The sequence below is a fragment of the Ictalurus furcatus genome, chromosome 26 (genome assembly GCF_023375685.1).
Source record: "Ictalurus furcatus strain D&B chromosome 26, Billie_1.0, whole genome shotgun sequence".
Classification (NCBI taxonomy): Eukaryota; Metazoa; Chordata; class Actinopteri; order Siluriformes; family Ictaluridae; genus Ictalurus; species Ictalurus furcatus.
Window position 1 is genome coordinate 11,741,555 of NC_071280.1, and position 25,502 is coordinate 11,767,056.

Genomic DNA, 25,502 nt, shown 5'->3' on the forward strand with positions numbered 1-25,502 from the left:
ACGACCCACCCACAGACAAAATGTATGTGGTGTATTTGTCTGTATTTCCATGCCACCTCCAGTCTATAAGAAAGATTAGCTAGCGGAACTCAATGAGTACAACACAAATCGGATTAGTCTCAATTTGCACTGAAATAGGGCAAGTGCTGGGTCAAAAAAAAAACTGTGTTACCATGACGAAATCCTCCATCCTAAGAAGGAGTGACGGGACATTTGGCTCGAGGATGCTCCAGCAAAGAATTTCTCCACTCGATTTCATGGAGTGGAATTTATGTGCTGGCCAAATATCTTTTTCTATCACTGACAAGGGCATGCCAGGATAAGAGATGAGTGTATGTGTGAGTGTGTTTGTGTGTGTGTGTATTTTGTGTAAGTGAGACTCCCACAGGGTGTTGAATGCCAAGGGAGCAAAGAACGAAGAAATATAGAACAAGCGACGGACCTTTCTACAGTGAAAGCTGGATGAAGTGTAGCCTACAACACATAAGCTTAGGCTCTTGAGGGCTTTATCAGTGGTATTATATGACCTTGTTCTTATTCTCTGTATGCACCTGAGTGTACCTGTGCTTCAGGTGAAAGTGTGTGTGTCTTACCCTCTCCTGATCTAGACGTGCCCAGGTCCAGATCGTCTCTAGTGCCAGTCTGAGCATCCAAATATGTGGCAGGAACCCAGCCTTGTTCTTCTGTAGTACTGACGAACCACCAGCCTACACACACACACACACACAGAAAGAAAACATATACATAAGCTCTTTCCTTGTTGCCAGAAACAATAAAAAACGGATCCACAAGTTATAATTAAAAGAACTCTGGGTTGAAAGAATTCAGATTTTCCACACTTACTGCATGAAACAGAAGAGCTCCTAATGTCAGTCCTAAGGTACACATTACACAGATTATATTCCACATCAACAGTAAGCCTTCTGCAAAGCTGCAGGGTGTGTGCTCACATCTGTTTAATCGATTAATATACTGTACATTAAAGGAATACTCCAGAGTTTGTCAACCTCACCTCTATCCATTACATCTGTAGTGTATATGTCATTACGATGAATAAGACCTTTGACACTTTTTCCTGTACTGAGAATTTTTTTTGAAGCTATCAACTTCTATCACTTATAATAGAAATCTAAGGGCAGATGTGATGTGTGGCAGTGGAAATATTTTTGGACAGCGCTTTCTTGAACGCTTCCGTGAATTCTTCATTTCTTCGTGAATTCTTCGTAAATAAAGCTCTACTTTTTCAGTGGGAAAAATGTGCTCAAAGTAAACACGGATTCAACAACTGCCCCTTATTCCTTTATACGTATGTTGTAAGTAAACAGGTTCTCCATTATTTGTGAAACTTCTCGAAACTATGGTCTGTCGTAATCATGTATAATAATGCATTATAAACGCTAAGGGCTGAGATTTGTTTGAAAACATTGGAGTTTTCCTTTAAGTTGTGTAACACAATCCACACCACAGACTGGATTCTAAAATCGTACAACGTTTTGTCATAAAACCATAAACCTTATAGGCATTTGTCCTTATTTTTCACTTGTAGAACTCCTTTGGGGTATATTTGTGGTTTTTAGAATTGCTTTGAGATGCACATTGTGCAGACACTTCTTAAAAATTGCTCTTTTGGAAGATGTGGTCATTCACAAACAAAGCCAGCAACCACCATGTGGAACATTTGAGGTTATGAATTCACACTATACACACAGACCTTCTCTCAAACTCACGGTCTCTGCTGATTTAGTTCAGTTTTGTGAGGTGTGTTTATAAACTGGAGACTCTGGAGAAATAAAGGCATTTCCTGTGTAAAGACTGGTCAGGTTTTTTTTTTTATTTTTTTTATTTCACAGTGCATATGTGCAAGTGCAAATTCACAGTTTTTGTTTTTCCAAATTTCTATATATTTATATATATGAATACTGATTATGTGTGTGTGTGCCCACCTATCTGTGCATGTGAAATTCTTGATTCCGGCCTGTTTTTGACTAAAAGCACATTTTAAAAATAAATCTAAAATCTAGGCAGATCTAAATCTGGGAGTTGATTTGAGGCTGTAAGGCACGTTTAAATACCCACTCAAGACACTTAAATACATTGCTGTTCCTTAAGTCACTGAATAAAATGTTGCAAAACTGATACCATAAGATCATATTTGGAAAGCTGACATAGCCCCAGCTGTCACAGAGCTGCAGTTATTTCAACTATTTTCTGTGGTAAAACTTCATTGGAAAAGTCTCAGGCCTTCACTTTCACATTCAAGAATTGCATAAACCTTTTCTAACAAAAGTGATCTATTCAAGACTTCTGTCAAAACCTTTGTGCTTTAATGTAGTATGGCTTTTACATGGAATAGAGTTTAGGGAATTGTCAATAATTGTAAATAATTATCAATAATTAACACTATACACACAGACACCCAATAATTATTATGGACTGTTATCACAAATGTTTCATTCTTATCTTGGAAGCTGTGGTTCATCTATAAAGTATCCACTAAATTACTATTTATTAAGAAGCCATATGAGTTAGCTAAGTAAAGTTACAGAAGGTATACATAATGCTTCATAACAGTGTTATAAAGGCATTTCCAGTACAAATAAATAAGTAAAATTGTATTAAAAATTGCACTTCATGGGCTTCTGGGAGCATGCACGCAGAAGGGGGTGGATAGGGCTTTCTTCCGACTATGTTACGCCTCCCCGTCATGCTGCATAAGTGGCAGTTCAAAAAGATATTGTTGGCTGGCTTAACGTGTCTTGGAGGAAGCATATGATAGCCTTTAACCTCCCCGGTTGGCATCTGTTGTATGATTAGGGGAAAGCTGATTGGTGGGTGGGAAAATTTAGAGGAGAAAATCGGGGGAAAATACACCCAAAAAATTGTGCTTCATAATAATGGTGTAACGCAAATGGACGACTGCCTTAGTTAAGGATCATCCACTTCCATGTTCCTGTATGATGTAGATACAGAACACGCAGGTACATCCCAAAAGGTAAAATCACAGGTGGACTAATCTATAAATAGTATAAAGACAAAAAGTTTATAGTTGAAAAGTATAGACATAATCATATTCTTCCATACTACATCAATACATTAATTCACCTCACAGGTTTTGACATACGTCTAAATGAGTTATGAAGCCGCAGCTACTCATGTTAACATGCAACAAGCACATTTGTTGCCTGTGTTCATAGTGAATTGGTCATCAATCAGTGCTGAAATTCTCACTAAGTCAGCTGTCAAGCCATTATATGTACCAACCCAGCCCACAGGCCTGAAGTCAAGACTAGTTCTGAAATCAGACATGCGTGCAAAATTCAAATGAACTTGATCAACGTGCCTACATATGCATGCTGACAGTCTGAAACTACAGGAAAGTCCAGCAACATGGAAACTATAGCTAGTGGCAACAGCACTATTCTTTTTATAGCGGGGCAAAAGCTTGGTTTGTAATTATGACTTCAGTGTTTCATGTGTGCTCTGTGTATTATGGAGAAAATGTCAAGATCAAAACATCTCTGCACTTCTCTAAATAATGTAGGCTAGGGTTCAGAGTTATAAAGCATTTAATAACCAGCTTGCAAGTATGTGGTCATAAATCCAGCTACCTGGATTAACCTCTTAGGGATTTATAATACCTGTGTTTACTGTGCTTGGGTTAATAAGGGTCTTGTGCTCTCGGGGACCACCACGCTGTACATCTGTTTCATTAAGATTGAGCCAACAGACCAGCACAGTGTCCAAATCAGCTTCATTCGAGCCACGGAGTACAAGAGCCTGTTTGACACCTATGCCACCCTGTTTGAGCGTGTGTGTATGTGTGAGAGTGTGTGTGTGTGTGTGTGTGTGTGTGTGTGTGTGTGTGTGTGTGTGTGTGTATAAAGACAGTCCCCTTACTGTGAATGAGATACTGTCTACCTGTCTGCTCCACTGGGAACCTTTTACGACCAGCACAGAGGATCAATTGAAATCAAAATGCAAAACACCAGCCACTGTTTGTTGTGTTTCTACCACAAAGGCACTATTCACTTAGGCTTAAATAAGGAGCAGGAATCTGACTGATGAGACGATATCTGAATTTTTGCAGTTGAGTCCATTCTGCACAGTTTACAGTTGAGTTGGCAAGTGTTAAAGCACTCTTATTTATAATTTATCTACAAAAAGAGGTTAAAATGAACTGTTGCTTTTCCTGAAACAAACAACAATCCAAACAAATGGTGAAATCACCAACGATAAAATACTGAAAAAATTGTTGTTGCGACCAATTAGACTAGACACGAAGCCCTGATCTGAAAAAAGTCAATAGGATATGGGGCAAATATTTACTGAGAGGATCCAAAAGCTATACAGAGGATATAAGCCAAATGCTGTACATGCAAATATCCTATTCAGAAAAATTGCATTATTGTGAAACTTCTATCCATCCATCCATCTATCAATTTTCTGTACCACTTATCCTACACAGGTTCATGAGGGAGCCTGGCGCCTATTCAAGGGAACTTGGGGCACAAGGCAGGGGACAACCTGGACAGGGTGCCAATCCATCACAGGTCACAATAACACACACATTCACACACTACGGACAATTTGGAAATGCCAGTCAGCCTACAGTGCATGTCTTTAGACTGGGGGAGGAAACTGGAGTACTTGGAGAAAACCCCCAAAGCATGGGGAGAACATGCAAACTCCGCGCACACAGGGCAGAGGCGTGATTTAAATCCCCAACCCCAGAAGTGTGATTCAAACATTACATTTTCATCTTTTCCATTTTATCCAAAGGGTTTGCAAATTTTACACTCAACTGCACTACTACTAAACATGCAAAATGACCACGTAGACTGAAAACCTTCAAAGCCGATTAGTCAACATCATGTCCAGCATGGTATTAGTGTCAATCTCTGAGTGAAAGCAGTTAGACAGCAGACCTTAGGGATGAACCAGATGTCTTGTCAAGATCACTCTGGCTCATGGTCGTCTCCAGTGAAGCAAATTTGCCACGTTCTAATGTGAAAACGTTAAGGTATCGGTAGCTGAGGGGTTGCATTGAATTATGCTAACCGATTTCAGCCTCGCTGTTTAAGAACACGAAGAATCAATACACATGCGGAATCTGGTCCTGACCTGAAATGACACAAATGAGTTGCCAGAAGAGATGTTTCTGATATTCCACTACCAAAGCTAAAATTATGTGTTGGGGCTTACAAAGTCAGTATAAAGAGGTAACCAATTTAACATTGGCTAATAAGGTCTAAATAATTCTCACACATTTGTCATTTTTAATGTATGTCTGACAAAGGAAAAAAATCAAAAACTAATCCCCAAGTTTCAAACATACACCGGCTCAGTTGTCATGTCTGTTATTCTTGGGAAATTTTGAAAAGTTCCAAACACTGCTTTGCGAAAATGGGGCTCAACCTGGTGTGGAAAACAGGCTAATAAATCTTGACGCGACGGTATGACTCTATAATATATGCTTTTGACAGACTGCACGTGGCAACCATATGGCTGTATATCACACACACATTGTGAAAATTGGCTCCTGGCGTTGCGTGATTACTTGAAATGTATAAAACAGAGGACTGCCTATATCCTACACATGTGCTAGTCAAATAGGTTCATCATTTCCTCAAAGTCACTTCAGTAAATAATACAGCCAGACAGTCAGCAAGTCTTAGACCATTCCTGGTGGATATAATGTAGACAGAATGCACACAAAACGCAGACATAACACAGACATAAAGCAGAACATTTTGTTAGTTAATGTTTAGTCTGTAGATTGACAAAAGCACAATATGATTTTACCTCCAACAAATTCCGTCACATTCTTATGGTCAAATTTTGGTTTTTGCAGATTGTATCAAGTGCTAAGCAGGCACAATTTTTGTCAAGTGTCAGCTAAAATTCATCCTGCATCAGTTGTTCCACAAACAGAGCGAATCAGACTGGACAAACTTAGCTCTCAGTCTTCTGCAGGTGGGAAGGTGGTGTGTTTTTCAAGGTTGCCAGTGAATACAGTATTTCGCTTCAGGCTTGAAAAGTGTGGAAAAAACTTATTTCACTGCAGACTTGGGCAACAGCTGTTTTAAAAAGCTACGTGTCAGCATGTTACATTGGGATGCTCGCCTAATTGGAAGCATACTGAAGGTCATCGGAAAAGGCACACTCACACACATGAAAGAGTATACATTTAGAAGAAAAAAAACCAACTCCAACTGTGTGCGCTCATTTCCTGTTTCTGAGTCAGATTCTTTAATACTCCATGTGTGCTGAGAACTTACATTGTACAGTTTCTAAGATGAAACTGTAAACGTTTCTACGATGGCAGCAAATACAAAACAAAAAATATCTTCAGGTGGTCAAACATTAGGTTTAATTCAGATCTTGGAACCATTAACATCTGATTAGATTAGACAGGAGGTATCTGGGCACTGGTGAGAAGGTCTCTGCAGTGTCTATACAACACTTTTCATGGAAAAGTAGTTAATGTATGCTCAGAACGTTGACTGAAATCACCAGATGATGATGTAAACTAATTTGCATATTCATTCAATCATCATGATCATTTGCATGTCAAAATCTGTTACAAGAAGAAGGAAGATTTTTGGAAGGCATTTGACATAAACTTGCTAAAGGGGCAACCAAATCTAGCAACAAAGTCACTAAGTTATCAACAACAGGGATGCGTCTCAATCAGCTCCCTACATCGTGAATCAGTATATAGTGTACACGATTGAGTTGTGGCACTGGTAAGGACCCTGGCTCACTACACATTGGGACACTGATAACTCAATTTCTGGTGACATGACTACATACTCGCGTTGTAAAACCTCACCAAAAATAAAAAACGTAGAAATATTTATGTTTTATATGTCATATAATCTTGTTAGCTTAATCACACCTGTTTCTGTCATGGTACATCAAGCAGGATCATAAGCTAGCTAAAGGATTTTTTAAAAAATCATTAAACACTTAAAAGTCGTTAGACTCAAACAAACTGTATATAGGACGTCAAATAAAGTTTAAAAAGTCGATAACCTAAGTAATCATTTGAGAGCTACAACAACGATAACAGGCTACTTACATTTGTAGACGGAATGTAGCAGTTCATCTGCCATTTTTTTCGAGCTGAAAGGCTTCAGAAAGCATGATGTCGTTTCCAGTAATGGAACATAATGAGCATCGATGCTCACTGGTTTTTGTGGTGCATTGTGGGATTGTTTTAGGGAGAGAACACTACAGTGCACTGGAAGGATTTTGCGATTGAGACAGCCCTTAAAATGGCCGACTCCCTGATCAGTGCCCTGAATACTGAACTAAGGAGCTGATCGAGACATACTCATGGTTTGTGAGGCTTAGCTCACCTGTGGAACCTGTCTGAGGTCCCAGAGAAGAGATGTAACTGTTACGAATATTGACATCTCGTATGCTGAGGTGGAATTGCAAGTAGAATAGCAAACTATCATTTGTGCAGTAACATTAACTGTTAATTTATGGCATTCACATTAACACGTAAAATGTCATCATTGGTGAATTTTCAACAGTATTTCAGAGTACTACTAAATGGATAAATATATTAATATGCAAAGTAGACATGTTTATATAGAAATATAGATTTTACAAACAAAAAGGATCACTTAAAATAACAGAGGAGGTTTAAAAATATTTTTTAAACATTAGCCATCAATCTAACATAGCTAAGAACATATGTAGCGCTACCACATTTAGCTACAGAAAATATGAACCAACCAACAAAAAAACAGTAAAAATGTGATTATTTTTATTCAAACAAAAGGAGGAAGGTGGAACTTTTGGCAAGTAATAGTTAAAGAACTAAGCATATTTGCATCACCCACTTCTAAGAGGATGAATAAGGCCAGCCAAAACACAATACTAATTGTATCAACCATGCCCATCAGGAGACTGGTACAGCAGGAGAGAGAGAGAGAGGGAGAGAGAGAGAGAGAGAGAGAGAGAGAGAGAGAGAGAGAGAGAGAGAAAAAAAATGGAGAGTATGGTAGAGAGAGTAAGCAGATGTCTGGCCTGTACTTCAAAGCAACTCTTTCCCACACATTCCCCTATCCACAACAGTGGAAAAAAAAAAAGAAGAGAAATGAAGGAAAAAATGTTCCTTTCACTTTCTTACTGGAGTCTATTGGAAAGATGCAGCAAGCTGAAGCATATATGCATAGCAGACACTGCACAGAAAGGTTATAGGTTATTTGAACACGTTCTTAATCATATTTTCATCTGAAACATCTGTTTAATTTTTGCTTTCTGATACAGCACATTAGACTCTTGTCCAACTCAACATATGACTGAAAGAGCAGACATGTTGTGCTTAGTTAGCATACACACGTGAGGGAAGGAGTATAGATACTGTTTGTGAGCAAGAAAGAGAAAGGTTCAAAACTGTAGCTACTTAAAAACTGAAGTGAAAACACTGAAATGTGGAAAGAGTTCATGCCTAGCATGCTGTTTTCATTAAGTTAGCCTCTTATTAGTTTTACTGTAAACTTGAACATTTACTCCACGTGTTTCACCGAAAAAGCAAACACTATTTAGCTGTGGGCTACAAGCAAATTCTCTCACATTGCACAAAACTTAACCAATTTACATTCACATTACAGAATGCAATTATGAACATAAAACAATAAATATAACTGCATGAGTGCTGATTAAGTATAGTTTAATTAAGTATCTAATACTACAAGTACTAGTGCCTAAATATACCAATAAAAGTAGAATATACCAATAGAAACCCTGACCATTTTTTTTTTCAAACACCAGGGGGGTGGTTCATTCATAATTGTTCAAGTTTATAAACAAGTACACAATTACTGTTTTCTTTATCTTTCATTTGTAGAATATTGATCATACTGTATATACAGAGATATTTGGAACTGTATATGGTTGCTAGCCAATTAAGTGCTCTTGAAACAGCTAAAAGGAAAACAGATGCTGTATCATGGACTACTGGGCCAACTGACCTATTTAAATAGTTTTTTTCTGCATATACAGTTACAAACACTGACATCATCTGCTCCTATGCATCATCACTGTATTTTTCCATTTTGTCTATCTTCCACTTGAACATATTATACTCCACCTTTAATCTCAGTACAAGAATGTTTAACCTATTTTTCAAGTCTATTTCTGATCTACAGTTAATTAGTTCTGAAACTCTGAGAGAATTTTAAAGTAGGAATGTTATTCTGGCTACGACTATGACTGGCGAATTAAAGACAGGATCAGAGCCCAAATCAGCACTCCTACATTGAAATCCATTAAGAAAAAAGGGCCTAAAAGATGCATTATAAACAAAGTGGGCTGACTGATTGTAAGAGGTTGTTCTGATTTGGCTATAAACCCTAGCAGAGAGATGGCTGATGAAATCTTGTCACTTCACATTCAAAGCCAAGCCTGTAAAGTCTTTATTCAATCTTTATGCAGCTTTTTTCCAAATGTCACTATGTCACATTTATTGTTGAATCCCTGTGTTCAGGAAGTCTATGATTTGAAGAAAGCGGAGGGAGTCATGTTGGGCATGGTAGTATTAGTCCACACTAGTATGGGCCTAGTTTCAATACTAGTCATGCAATGGTTCAAATCAGGAGCTGGAAAGAGGACGACAATCCTGGATCAGCATAAAAACTGCTACTTCAGAGTGCTTTATAGAGTCAAAGTTAAGGGTCGGTTTACAGCTGTGGTTCTGGTTCAAATGATATCAAAGAGAGAGAAGCAAGGGTTGGGACTATATTGACTAAACATTAAACACCATGGGGTTCTCCTAAAGCAAAACCCAGTAGTCTATCAAGGAGAAGAACAAGACTGGGTTGTATACAACAATTTATATAGTGGAAGCATGTTGTTTTTGAGAAAGCAAATATGTTGAAACTGAATTCAAGAAGCCCCACCAGTTGACCGAGACTTGAGTCATACCCTCAATGAAAAGATCACTTGTGGAAATTCAAGGTCACATTTGTGTGAATGAACTTCCATCATAAGAAATATCACTGATATGCCAATATGCTATTGTTGTTCAATAGACCAGCACAACATCAGCAGAGTTTCCTTTCACCACAGTTTGGCATGGAAACCATGCCTCCACCTGCTCTGGCCAAGATTTAGTCTGGTTCTTGCAGCATTCAGTCAACCGGATCTCCACTGGGAAGAGGGCCAAGACAAATACAATCTATCCAGGATTAGGAAAAGATCACTCTAGAGGACATGTTGGGGTTAGTGGGGGTGAGTGTCTGAGATGACAAGACCCAAGAGACAAAAGGGAGGGGAAGGGCGTGGAACTCAGGATGTTGGCAGCAAAGGTTTGCATTCATATACTCACAGAAAAAAAGGGTTCCTCAGGGGTTTGTTGGATGGTTATGAATGTTTTGCCTTCTAAAGGGGTTCTACTTGGAACCGTCTCTGATAGGGATACCATCTGTTGGCCCTTAAAGGGTTCTCCCAAAGATTCCTTTGGGCTTCTATATTTAACTAAACTACTGAATAGCAGATCAGTGCCACCCTGGTTTGTGGAGTCTTATGGACATATTCCAGTACACTTGAATATTAGCTAACCTCAGCTCTGAAATTTTAAGCGAGATGCTTTGTCCTGATGTTGGTTTGAGGTATGTGGCATAGTAGCCCTGTGGCTGCTGCAGGAGTCATTAGAAGCTTTTATGAAAGCCAGGAAGAGAGGGATTTTCCATCCCTTCCTCTTAATGACACGGAGGAGAGCCAGAGCTGCCTAGCCTCAAACATTTCCTGCAATGGCAATTTCAGATGCCTATCAGCCTGATATAATACAGTATAACCAAGTGAAGGGTACTACTGGCAGATACCTCCTTCCTGTCTACTCTGACATGGGCTTAAGACAGTATAATCTAGATATTATAAAAGGCGCATATTTTCTTTTGAGGAAAGTTGCAGGGGGACAGAGAGCTGGACTCAGGTACCAATTTTGTCACTTCTGCATGGCACTTTAAATCCTGGAATTGGAAAATTCACTCTTTCTCTCTCACTAAAACGCTTGCTTTAGTGTTTTACTAGATAATATTGTAGGTTTTAACACCAGATGGACATACATAAGCTCTGCCAGACACATCCGCTCCAACATGTTGACAGTTTACTGAGGTCCAGCTCTGTTTGCTTCAGCTTTCCATTGAAACAGCTGGAGTCTAACTGGAGCAGATGAAGCCAAGGGCGGAGAACTGAGGGACAACAACATCCTGAGTACTGGATGCAAAAGCCAGCGCACTAATGTGAGGTTCTTCAAGCTTTATCTTCAACAAAAACCTTCAACGACCTTGTCTAAGATCTGCATGACCATGCAAATCATAAAACAGTGGTCCAGTATTATCTATTTGTTGCTATAACTTGTGCAAGAAAGTGCAGCCATGGTCACTACATAAATATGTCCTTTGCTTGGAAAAACACAGAAAGGGAAAGTCACGACAGGGGGGTAGGTAGTAAAATAGCTATTGAAAGTTCAATGAACAGCACTACATTTCAGAGAGCAACATGCCAGAGGGAAATGTAACAGCAAAAGCCACGAGGTGACAATAAACGTATAAAGGAGTTATGGAAGTCTGCGATTTTAAACAAGCACAAATAATTGTTTGGCTTGGCAAAGCCTCTAGATGATGTCATCTGTGCTCCAGTTTTGACTATAGCTCAGATCCAGTAGAGGACAGCATGGCTCCCCTGAACACAATAAAGTTAAAAAAAACAAAAAAAAAAAAACAACCAGGAACAAAAAGTATAGTGCATCGACTTCTACAATACAAATACTTCTTCATTTATAGATATCTTTGCCTGCCTGTTTGGCTCTTAACATGTAGAAAATGACACTAGTCAAAGATTTCTGTTCAATCCTGATGTGGGAAAGGATGCCAGTTTTATCACAACCAAATGTATTCTGGTTATTGCTTTTCGCGTAATCAAAATTATGCTTATATGTCGATTGGGGAAAACAGCCACTGGGTATTCACTGAAAAGTCTCTCGCAACTAGTGCAGCTATAAAATGAGCTTAAATGACTTTAGCACAGATATCTAAAACCCAAAGTTCCAAAATGCTTCAAATAAACCTCAACAGAAAACTTCAGCTTTATGAAACTTGATCTTCAAAATTTGCCTTTATAAATAAAGCTCCTCAGAGAGACTTTTATAAATATCCTGCTTAGATCAGACTTGTATTACATGACCTTAAATGTGATCGAAGAACTTCCCATGGCTTGGTTCCTCTGCAGAAAACAATATACTTACTGTACTCAGAGTGAACGAGAAATACAGAAATGGTAAAAACACACCCTATTGTAGGAGACTAGCTCTTAGGAACATTTGTATTAGCACTGTTAGTTTTAAGAGTACGCAAAGAACTGATAAAATATCAGTATGTAATGTTTGGCTAAAGTGTTTGGCAAGCTCGACAAGAGGCCAAGGTTCAGAACACTAGATGGAAAATACATGCAGAGTTTTGCTGGTTGCAGGCACACATTCTGAAAACCTGGACCCAAAAAAGCACAGGTCACATGAAGAAGTGGGAAAAAGAACAGTAAAAGTGGCTGCCTGAGGTTGTTTCCCATCTGCAGCTTATCCAACTAAAAAAAATAGCTGATTAGGCAGAATCTTTTTCTCATTCTCTGTCTGTCTTTCTTGTCCATCTCAAGTTCTGCATTGCTGGAAAAGTGCAACCTTGGCCCACCTCTGGAGTCCAGAGTGAGGGAGGGGAGGGCTGGTAGTTATCATGCATGGCTAGAAGACATTCCTAATGGGAAAGACAACAGTCTGGCCTCTAGCCTGGAGCTCCAGGGGGGAGAAATGAAAGCAGTTGATTGACCGACCAACCAACCAGCCAAAACAACACCTCCAGGTGGAGCCAAGAGCAAGACTGCAGATTCAGGGGGGTTGGGGGTGGGGGGTGCCGAGGGACGAGACCAGAGCAAAGGAGGAGGAGAGAGAGAGGGATTCTTGAGGACAAAGACTGAGGGAAGAGAAGAAAGAATTGGTACTAGCATAAGTAGCTATGTCAGTTCCAGTGTTTATATTTATTCCAGGTAGCAGCTTTCTAAGCACATTCAGTGAAACCCTTTTTACTCGTACTGTACATTACTACTGCATGCACGGCCACATACTTTGGTGCACATATTTGCAGTAATGGTATACAGCAAGTGATGAACGGATTAGCAGGTTCGCATATATATAGAGTGTATATATACACCAATGTAAGTAGGTGGGATTGACTCACCGCTCTCGCTCTTCTCGATTACGTCCACCGTCTCGCCGGCGCGCAGGCTGATCTCAGAATTCTCCTGCCGCTCGTAGTTGGCCACAGCCACGTACTGCTCCAGCACCATGGGTTCACTGCTGTCCAGGCCTGGCACCGAGGGGAAGAAACACGCTGTGAGCCACCTGCCTGCTGCCCCACTGCCCCTCATGCCCCTGCGGCCCCTGTACGCTGCCATCCACTCCTACACCCACACCTCCCTGCAGCCTAGCACATCGGAAGCCCCTGCTCTCGGCACATGCTCTGCAGCGACTGGCCATATAGATTGAGCTTCCCCCCGAGCCGAGGCCGGAGCATTGGAAGAGAAAAAATGTGAAAAAGAAAAGAAAATGGGGGAGCTCCTTCAAGGAGGAGACTGTTGCGGAGGTTTGCGTTGGCGTCGGGGCTCCATAGCACAAATTCAAGCAAGTAGAAAAAAGAAAAGCAGGAATGGAAGAAGGGAGAAAAATAAGAAATGGGGAAAGAGAGGGAGAGCTGCTAACGGTCAGGGATGTGAGTCTGGAGTGGAGGGTTGGAGGAGTTTCTGGTGGAAAATAAACAGACGAGAGCAAGCAAGGCCTCTCTCTCTCTCTCTCTCTCTCTCTCTCTCCTCCCATTCAACGGGTTGGGGGGGGGGGGGAATGGGGGTTGAAAAACGCCAATCGGAGCAGTCTACTCTCCAAGCCTTAAATAGAAACATATGAGTGGACTCAGAGAGAAGGAGAGAGGAAGAGAGAAGCAGAGAGAGAGAGAGAGAGAGAGAGAGAGTCTGTTTATTTGAAACACGAGAGGAAAGCACTTTAGTACAAGCTCGACTGCTCTTTTGCTCCTTCTCTCTATCCATTCTTCCTTCCCTCCTTACTTTCTTTGTTTCTTTCTCTCTTGCCTGCTCATGTTGTGGAAAACGATTTAACTTGCCATTGTTGCTACCTCAGCTGGCATATTAGTATAAAACGCAATCCAGAGCCTCAAGTCAAATTTTGTGTATGGATTTTGTCCAACAATAAATAGGAAAATCACAGTAACACTTCTACTAAGTCATAACTTTAACTACAAACTAAGTTTAGAAAATGTAAAGCAACCTGAAAAGCTGTCGAATCATTCAAACAAACATTTTCCTACAACATTTATACAGTTTATAGCAGTTTCCAGGTAATGTTCTGGGCAACACTTCTTTACCGCTCTCCCTATCGTTCTGTCTCTCTTTGTATCTCTGCATGTGTGTTTGTCGAGGTGAGCGAACAGCATATGGAATGCAAACTCGCATGCTCCAATGGAAAGTGATCCCAGATCAGCCATAAATAACCAGTGGCTAAGGAGGATGACAGGCGGGATGGAAAGCATGCAGGAGATGTCCTAGATACTACACTGAGATACCATAATATGCCATGCTAATAGCCTAGTGCTTCCACAAATAGCTTTAACAACATAAATACAAAGCAACCTATAAAAGCAATGCATCTTATGCTAAGTGAACATTACATGACAGCTGAGGCTCACACGATATACAGCCTTTCACATGGAGAAATCCCAGATAAAGCACGCCTGAGCCCTAAATGCCACTTTCTCACGAAAATAAATGCGAGAGCTGTCTATCACGCGTCTGTTCTGCATAGAGAACTGTAGGTCTAATATAAAGGAACATATCCATCCAACATATCCTGCGTTGTCTATAATCATGCCATGTTGGGTTTTTTTGTTTGTTTGTTTGTTTGTTTGTTTCTAATAAACAATTGGGTATGACTTGACAAATAATTTATTTTAGAAGCTATATTATTGCACTTACAATTTGCCCTATGCCCTCCTATACAAATAGAAGGATGACAGAACTGGATTCAGAGATCTGCTGCACAGGAAAGCGATGAATCTCAATGGCTGTTTCTCACTACAGTTCTTGCTACTTGTTGTTGAGACTATGAAACACTTGTTGTCCCAGATCCCCAGTCTGTGACAGGGAAATCATGTAGCTTGCATTCAATATTATACACATATTTTATCTGTGGTGCATATATTATGTGTTTAGCTTACATAAACCTCTTCCGTGTTGAACAGATGGTGATTTGCTCTTTAATTAAAATGCATAAGGGTCATTTTATCAGCAGACACCTAGAATGAGCCTACTGGCACACTGTGGTTTTCAAGCTTCACAAGCACTTTATTTAGGTTTACTACAAAATCCTTTGACAAAAATTGTCTGTCACCTACTGTAGAGATGTCCTGTACATCATTTTAATCATGTTTCATAAACAGATCTAATTAGAAACAGTCTAATTAAAATGGCTTTACATACTAATGTCTATTAACTAAACTAAACAGCACAAGTGAGTTTCCTGTAAAGAACTCAGACGTGTCTGAATGACATAGAACAACACTGACCTTCTGAGTTCATTACATTTCTGTGCTCATGGTCCAAACATTTCACTTCCTTTCTTGGAAACATCAAATCCAAAGGAAGCCAGTGTACACAGCGTAAGCAAGTTCTGGCAAAAGCTCATAAGCACCTCCAATTGTTCGAGACTTTCTGCTACTGTTTCAAAGCCTGCAAACTTGTATCTGGTGAAAAAAGGAAACTCTTACAAAACATTTCCATTAGCATCATATCGTTGCTTCAGATTTTATTTAATTGATTTTTTTTTCTAAAACAAGACAACATCACGTGTTTTCCTGCTTTGCCCCAAATAGACCGATTGTGTGTGAAGAACCCAAAGAAGATGTTCTCCAGATGGTTCCAGCCTCGCTGAATGCTGTTTATTTCCGAGGGATGAGCGCAATATTGCCTGAAATGTTTATTTGCATGCTGTCATTCCTAAAACTCATGATAATTGCATTCTTGTGAAGGTTGCGAATAAGGTCAGACAGCCATTTTCAGATACAGCTTCACTTTGGAGATTGATCACGGAACCGATTATTGAGGACTTTTTGAGACGTGTTGATACCTTTCAGATGTGAGTGCTTTAACAGGTGCTTAACATCATGCTACTGTACTAAATTGCTGAATCCTCAGTAAGGTGATGGATAGAAATGGGACGTGTTGTAAAAAATTATTTGCATGCTTTGTAATGTTCCATAAGTATCCATTTAAGAGCTAGAAGCAGAAAGGGAAAAAATGGAGGGAAAGGGCATGCACAATGCACAGTGGGCATTCAGTAAGAAATAGAAATACCTACCTGAAGCCTCAGACTTGGTGGGACTGTCCTGTAGGCCATACATCCAAACTTGGCAAAGAGCAGAAGAGGAAAAGGAAAATCAGTCAAGCAGTAGCAAAGAGCAGCAGTAGCAAAAGAGCAGAATGTACTCAATCCTATCACTATTTCCTATAAGCATGCAGGCAATATTTAATTCAATGATCATACGCATGCTAACACAATTCACGCTCTCTCATTTTACAGCAAGTGGATGTGATGAAGCAGGAATTAGTAACCATGACATACTGTAACTCCACCCATGTCCATCTCCCTGAGCTCTGTTAATTTTCCATTGAATGCAATTAAAAACCACACTCTATCCGAATGGCATTAACATTTTGAGAATTGCTGCTAACAATTGAACGTAGCTTGTTCTGAGATGAATTTAAACGCTTTTAACACTTCATCATTGACCCATCGCTGTCTTCTGTAACTTCAGTTTGCCCCCCACACACACACACACACACACACACATTTGTTTTACTATCCTTGTGAAAACCTTCCACTGACAATTATTAATGTAGCTAATGAATGCTATTCCTAAACATAAATACACAGCAAGCCAGATTTGCTGTGTTTAATAGAACGCAGAACAGCATGAACCGGCTGTAATATTTTATCTCCAGATTTTCGCTGAGCGTTCGCTCCCTTTATCCCTCACCACCTCTTTCAACCCCCCCCCCCCCGCCCCCCTTCCCATTTCTACCAACCTTTCCATTCCTTGGATCACTTAATTTAGCTGCTCACATTCTTTAACCAGGACACATCAGATCAGTAATCTTGGCCAAGTCAAATAAATTAAGGAAACTGTGTAATAATGCTTTCCATCACTTAACGTAATCCCAAACATTTCACCTGTGAGATGATTGGACATTCATTTTGCACTCACTTAGTTCCACACAGACTAAAACTGAAAATTTGTATAGAGTTCAAATATCTGTTGTTGTTTTTTTATATTCAGTATATAATAGTTGGGCATTATATATTATGAGGAGCCAATCCTATCTTATTTCTACTTAAATCCTAAAAGTCTGGTTCACCATGTGTATGTATGAAGGTAGCAACAGGGGTTACACTTGGCCTTTACACAATTTAGCAATTTTAGTAATTCGGAATGGAAGGAATTTTGCCAAATGCATGAAATCGCATCAAATTCCTCAAAACATGGCAACTCCGCCCTGTCTTGACTGTGTAACACTGAACAGCTGACTGATATTAACTCTACACCTCCCATTACTCCTCCTAACATACATGTACACACTAATTCCTTTCAGATTTTGTACCAGAGGCGAACAAACTCTGGTGGGGGGTTTTTTTCGTGTTGACCCTTAGTGGCCACATGACGTGTGCATTAGAGAAACATTTCACTTTAAAAGGATATGCACTTCTGATTAGCTGTCTTTACAAGTTTTACAGTTATCCTCAAACTTTATGTACACAATTGTTCCATTAAAAAAATGGACTATAACAAAGGCAGTAAGCAGCATGCCTTAAAAAAAAAAAACCATATGGCTTCATTCGGTTATTGGCATTGTTTTCAAAATTTCATCATTTCAAGATGACTATCCAAAACATTACTGTCTGTATCAGAGCTGTTGATCAGGATATGAGAGAGAGGTATTGAACACTATCAGAACACCCATTAAGCAACCAAAATAAGCCCATGTTAATAGAAATATTTCATGGAATTATCCAATCAGGCAATTCCGTGGCCGCAGCTCAATGCATAAATTAATGTGGATATAAGCCAAGAGCTTCAGTTAATGTTTACATCAAACATCAGAGTGGGGGAAAATGTGATCTCAGTAACTTAGACAGTGGCATGGTTGTTGGTAGTAGAAGGGATGGTTTGAGTTTTTCAGAAACTGCTGACCTCATGCGATTTTCACACTCAACAGTCTATACAGTTTACAAAGAATGGCATAAAAAACATCAATTAAGCAGTGATTCTGCAGGCTGAAATGCTTTGTTTATAACAGAGGTCAGAAGAGAAGGAGAATTGTTTACTGGTTCAAGCTGACAGGACAGCTTCAGTAACTCAAGTGACCAGTCTTTACAACTGTGGTGATCAGAAAAGCATCTCAGAACACACAACATGCCGAACTTTGAGGTGGATGGGCTACGACAGCAGAAAACCAAAAGTAGGAATGGCTGAAAACATTTCACACACTAAATGTGCAGTGGAAGCAGAAATTCAGCAGGCTGTTCTACATCTGTTCTCCAGTGCAGAAAGATTTTGGGACTGTTTTTTTTCTTCCCCCCATCACGTGACGAACACACTGACTGCTACTCTGTCCTAAACATTTCCTCTTCTAAGAGGGTGTGGAGCACTTACTTTGTCACATCATTTAATAGCCTTTCACTGACTGCAAATTCCTCAGTTCTACCAAACTGTTTTCAATATAGAACAGCGAAGAAAACATCACCAAAGAAAACATTATAAACACAATTACTATGTTGAGGACAATCTCCTACTGTCCCTTTTGCTACCAATGATGCTTAACAGTTACAGAAATATTGCTCTTGTTTTATTTTGTTGTCTAATCAACAATTTGGAAACATTATTTACTTTTAGCTCACGTACTATCTTCTTAGGTAGATCTGATCCAGATGCATCACAAAACCTAGATTCTGTATATTTTCATGGACTGCATCTGGCTAGATTTTTCAACGATTTCTAGTTGTGTTGACTTTTTCCAGCCTAGAAATAAGCTCCGCCCCTAGGCTAAACAGAGTTACTCAGCTCTGTCCTGTTTTCTTTAGTCAATCAACAAGGCATACAAACATTTTAAAGCAAAAAGTTTGCCACTTTAATTTCAAAATCACAAAACCAACAAGATATTTTATTGAGTTTTATGGGTGTTTTTATAGATTTCTTTTCATGATCAATTAACGAATATAATCAAACAGTGTATTTTATCAATAGTGTATTTTATAATATCAAAAAATTTCTGAATGTGATATATACATGTGGACTTTTATTCCATTTGTGTCTCTAAAGACTTTTTCAGGTCTCCTGCTGGTTTTTTTTGTGTGTGTTTGTTTTATTTAGTTTATTTTATTTAGTTTGTGATGCTGTCTCAGTCTTTTTCACTTATTTCCCTTCCACTCTTTGGTCGCATTTTTGTTTTTGTACATTTTCTTACATTCCTAAGCGATGGTGTGCACTGCTATGGTATGTCTAAACATTTATCCATTTATGTCCTGTTCAGTCTGGTAAAAGGTCAACATTTTCTGGTTTATATCTTGTGGTAGCTGTTGTTTTTTTTTGTTTTGTTTTTTATCCCAGTGACCCTTAACTTACAGTTAACTTCTCAATAGCCTCTTTCAACTTTTCATGCCTTAAAGTACTTATGTTGACACTTTTATGTCTTTCGACACTGACGTGAGATTCATTTAGATAAATTACCTACAGTATATCAAACCTTTGAGCTTGGACTCAACTATAATATTAAATAAGTATGAAATTCGCTTTCTGTATACAATAAAATAATCCATAATATATTTTCACCCAGAAACCAAGGGGGCACAAACTTTTGCACACAATTGTAGCTTTAATAGAGGAGGAAAGGTTTGTATCTTTAAAGTTTTCATTGCAATTGCGATTTGCCTCACAGTCAACAGGGGACTGTAAAAAACTGCTCCTTTGAACATAATGCCCCAGATACTCTGACCTTTGGAATTTCAATGCTGTAATTCAGCAACTCTAACTGGCTCTAATCCACAGGCTTTTTTTTTTTTTTTAACTTTGCCCACCGTGCTTGAGAACGTACTCAAACAAAGCTACAAATGGAGTGGAATTTTGCAAAAAGTGCACTGCATGCTAAATGCAAATTTGTAGTAAAACCACACGGACCCATTTACGACTGTTCCTCTCAATGAAAACACACATGCACGCAGATCCTTTTGCCCTGCTGTCTTCTAAAACTAAGCCTACCCCCTCCACAATTTTCCATCTCTCCAGTACTCTGTCTCCGTCCATGTCTGTCTCTGTCTCGTTCTCTCTGTGTCACTCGTATTTCCCCCTCTCCATATCAGTATCACCTCCCCTCCTCCTTGGTGCCCCCCTCCTCTGAGGCTTGTGTAAACAGTATTGGCCATTGCTACGTCACAGTGAAACTTTATCCCTGATGCCACGTAAGCAGGGGTCTGTCTGACCGACTGACACCCCCCCCCCCCCCCAAACCCACACATCTGGTTCTCACATGGGTCAAACAAACAAACAAAAAAAAAAGACAGAATGGTGCAGCAAGAGAGATTGTCTGCCTGAAAATCATGTTACACACACAAATCATGATCAGATTCAAACTCAACAATTGCAGAATCCAAGCCAAAATAAAGGCATTTCAACATAAGTGTGATTTCAAGACTGGAGTGTCGTTTGCGTCTACATTTACAAATACATATGCAATTTAGTTTGAAAAATAATTGTTAAAATACTTCAAGGATTATATATTTTTTGCATTAATGTCTGAATCCATCTCAAGCTTAAAACATTCTTTTCCATAGGTCGTCCATTATACAGTCATGTGAAAAAAATAAGTACACTCCATGGAAATTGTTGGGGTTTTTTGTTTTTTTTGACATATTTGGACATGCAAACATTTGATCCTCTTTGAAACAGTGCCTATTAATAGAGCTGATACACTCTATCAAATGACATAAAATTAACATTTTGTAGTAATTTTCACAATTTAAATGAACAAAAAACAGGTCAGTCATAGGGAAAAATAAGTACACCCATACATTTATCACACCTTCAAATCCATAAAATTAGAATCAGGTGCTCAAGATTGGGTGCCTTCAGAAAAAATGGTTGTGGATGCTTGTGAGTCTGGCAACGGATTTAAAAAGATCTCCAAATTATTTGAAATTACATTCCACTGTAAGGAAAATACTGTACAAATGGCGCAGATTGCAAATGCCAATTTGTCCAGGACTGGCCGTTCCAGCAAACTCAGCCCAAGACCAGACCGTCAGATGTAAAAAGAAGTCTCCAAGAACCCCAAAATTTCATCACAGGATCCGCTAGTAAGTCTTGCAACTCTTGGTGTCAAAATGCATGCTTCTACAATCAGAAAGAGATTACACAAATTTGACCTGCATGGGAGGCATGATAGGAAAAAGCCTTTGCAAGACTACAGTTTGTCAATGAGCATATAGGAAAAGACCAGGCCTTTTAGAATTATGTGACCTGGACAGACAAATCAAAGAGAGATTTGTTTGGCCACAGTAACAGCGGACATATTTGGCGCAGAGTAAAGACAGCTTTTCAGGAGAAGCACCTCATACCAACTGTGAAGCATGGTGGTGGAAATGTTATGGTTTGGGGTTGCTTCACTGCCTCAGGAACTGGACTGTTTGCATTTATTGATTCAACTATGAATTCTGCATCATATCAAAGAGTGCTTGAAGATAATGAGAGGCCATCTGTCCCAAGTTGAAGTTGAACTGAAAGTGGACTTTTCAACAGGATAATGATCCTAAGCACACTAGCAAATCCACCAAGGAATGGTTCAAAAAGAAGAAATAGAGGGTTATGGAATGGCCTAGTCAAAGCCCGGATTTGAATTCCATTGAAATTTTGTGGGGGGATTTTAAACAGGCAGTACATGCAAGAAAACTCTCAAACAACTTGCAACTGAAAGAATATTGCATGGAAGAGTGGTCAACAATTCCAGTAATCTGATGTCAGAGACTGGTCAATTATGCAAAACACCTACAAGAGGTTATTTCTGTAAAGGGGCAATACTAGCTTCTGAGGCCAAGGGTGTACTTACTTTTTCCACAGAAGAACATCACACTATTGATATTTCTGTTCAATAAATGATTGAGAAACCTATTTTTTCTTGTGGTTTTATTCAAGTATATCAACTTTATTAATAGACACTGTTTCAAAGATGATCAAATGTTTGCTTGTCCAAATATGTCAAAAAAGCCAACAATTTCCAGGGGAGTAGTTATTTTTTCACATTATTGTAGGTTATAAAAAGATGTACATTTTAGTGTCAGACAACATTCACTCAACTCTATTACCTGATCACATTCATCCCTATGAAATATTTGGAATAGTCAAAAAGTTGCATCATCTGAATTTCCCGAAGATCATGTGAAGAAGAAAAGTCTCTCATACTCTATTTTTTATGTTAAGTGATTTTGACTGACAAGATCACTTTAGTACAACCAGGTTATCAAAATTATACATTTTAAGTACATCATTAGAATGTCTTCAATGTCCTCATGCTATACTTTGTGTATTTTCTAATTCTATGTTTTAAAAAAAATTCTACATTCATCCCTTTTACTCATTTAGGAGCAAAATTAAGCTACTGTCAGCAAAGGAAAAAAAGACGTTTGTCTGAGATGTTTCCATGATGAATGTTGAAAAGTTTTTTTGTTTTTTGTTTTTAATAAAATGTAACTTTTCTAAGTTTTACAAGCGCTAAAGAGCACCCAATCATGCAATCAGCCATAACGCTGATCCTAGAACAGCTAATTGTACAAATCTGGATAAATCAAAATATGTGAAATGGGCCTACACTTGGTTTTTCATTGTTTATACCAAATCCTTAAATATAGCATATCGTAAGACTATGGTGAACAATAGACAAAAGAACTATTTCATTCTGCATACAGCTAAACAGTTTAGACAATAAGGCCACAATGAGACAGTAAAAGTTTAGTGGCTACAGGGGACTTAGAAACAGCAAAGGTTTGGTCTACCCACGGTTAAGTTAAGCACCATGCCATTACTTTTCATTGACACACACGGGCACACACACACACACACACACACACACACAAACCAATCGCCTTTATTTTGCAGCTATGGAGCTAAACTTACCACCACAATTTGACAATAGAGTAAAGCACAAAGTTAAACTCAGTAGAATCCCCACTGAGTGGCTATAATATCCCTGCTGTGTCTCAAAGATCTCTGACAGGCAACAGTTTGTTGAAAATTCATCACTATAGCATCGTGTTGTGTATCATAAAAATGATGTGTGGGGAAGAAAATTCCTGGGTTTTGGAAAATGGTTTCAATCAAGCAAGCCATCATAGTAAAGTTAGTTCCTCTAACTCCTTAAACAAATGTTAAACTAATTATTTAAACACTTTGAGATTTGGAAACAATTAGTCACAATGCTAATCAGTTCTTGAGGGGCAGGGCTTAATTTACTCAAAAAGCTGTAACTTACGATTGATTGCATGGAATCACATAACATTTGAAAGATATGTTCAGGACGAGATTGTGAGAATGTCTGCAGAGTTTGAGGCATGGTCATTAATAGGGGATGGGGTTATATTTAAATAGCTTTTTCTCAGGAACAGTACTTCTGGATGAAACTGGGTGTACTGCATTGTTGTGCTAATCTGTAAGGGAATTGCTAATGATTACTGGGTTATTTAAAAATGCATAAGCACCATCACCCAGTCAGATTTCATCAGGCATTTTAGCATTGAACTACAGTCACAAAGCCTGAACTGAATTTTAATCTATGGGCTCTTTACTATTCTATGTAACTTGGTAAGAACTGGTCACTGGGGACACTATTTGCCAAAGGTGCTTAGACCCCATAGATCACCAACTGATTAAAGAAATTTACAATGTTGTTCTAAAAACCTATTTTGACTTTTACTGTGTTTACTATTTATTCTTTTATTATGTTTAAAAATTGTTGGCACCAAAATGACCACCCATAGGCTTCTAGAGACAACAGAAAGCATGTCTGCTTTTTCACACTCATCTTAAAGTCAGACCTGATAAAGAACAGAACTTTTCTGTGACTACTTTATCACCTTGTCTTATCTGGAGTTATCTGAGTAGTTTATTCCCGCAATCTTCATTTCTCAGAAGTGCATCAGACATGTACATTTTATATTTCTAGCTATTCACAGCATGTCTTATATTTTCAGTGAAACTGACTGGTAATTATATATATATATATATATATATATATATACACATTTCATATTATTATTCATACTATTCTTATTTTGTGCTCATTTCGTCCATTAATGACACATTTTAGCTTACACTATTCAAGTTGGTTTAGCTTTACCAGAGGAAGCTTGGTCATACAATTAAATATAATTTGTAAGGAATCTGACTGAGCAATTTGGACAGGATAAGGAATGTGGGTAATTTGCTCAAATTGCCACACATAGTCTGGACTGCCCGGATGTACATGTCAGTGTTACGTAACAAGCATGACAATAACAATTACCAGGCTCGGTTATTAAATTAAATGAGGCAATTACAGAAGGAGCTAAATTTCTGACAAAATATAGAAGGCAATTAGCACATAATAAGTAATCAGGGATCTAATAATCAGCAATCTCTTACACTTCAGTAGATCCCCATGTAAAAGTAACCCAGGTCCAACATGGATGAATGTGTTAAAATGTTCTTATACAATATCTCTAATAATATCCTGTTTAGAACACTACCTTCAAAATCTTTTTACAGATCCAAAAAAAGTAAGCAAATAAATAAAAATAAAAACCTGCAAAATTGAATGAAATTAAAATGAACTGGCTGGTCTAACTCCAATTCCTGTTAAATTTTGCTTTTTGCAGTGTTCAGCTATTTTGGACTTTATTTGGAGTATAACTGGCACCTAACTGGTTCAACAAGGCACGGCCATTTTTTCTTACCACCTTCAATGTTGTCTTACTCATTACGGGTACAGATCTTGACATCTGTAAATGTCTACTGCAAAATGCTCAATACAAAAATGTGACTTGATGTAATCCAGAATCCCAGATCCTGCCTTGATAGTCCCATCCTGGGATCAACAGTGTACAATTCCACTAAATCAGAACTACTGCCATTCACAAGGCATGGAGCCACCTGTTCAAGGAGCTTGAGGCCAACAAACTCTTCTCCAATGCTAAAGATAATCCATAATGTGCAATTAGAGTCAAGTTTGAGCGACTTGGAAAGCACCAATAAAACTAAAGGGTTTTGTCTTTTTGGCTCCCATTTCGAGATCATTTCACTAAAACAGATGGTCTTAAAATGCCTGATTAGTTAATGCATGCTTGGAAGAGA

General features: G+C 38.7%; 1 protein-coding gene across 3 annotated transcripts in view; it reads right to left on the reverse strand.

The window, feature by feature from the left end:
• sh3pxd2aa (SH3 and PX domains 2Aa) overlaps positions 1–25,502 on the reverse strand; it is a 121,696-nt gene that overhangs the window by 18,473 nt on the left and 77,721 nt on the right. For 2 of the 3 annotated variants that reach the window (XM_053614973.1, XM_053614971.1), the window contains exons 7-9: positions 16,430–16,477; positions 13,245–13,373; positions 594–707 (exon numbers count right to left, since the gene is read on the reverse strand). In XM_053614973.1, coding sequence (XP_053470948.1) covers positions 594–707; positions 13,245–13,373; positions 16,430–16,477 — 291 coding nt within the window. The remainder of the gene's footprint in view (positions 1–593; positions 708–13,244; positions 13,374–16,429; positions 16,478–25,502) is intronic. The other variant, XM_053614972.1, reaches the window with a different exon arrangement.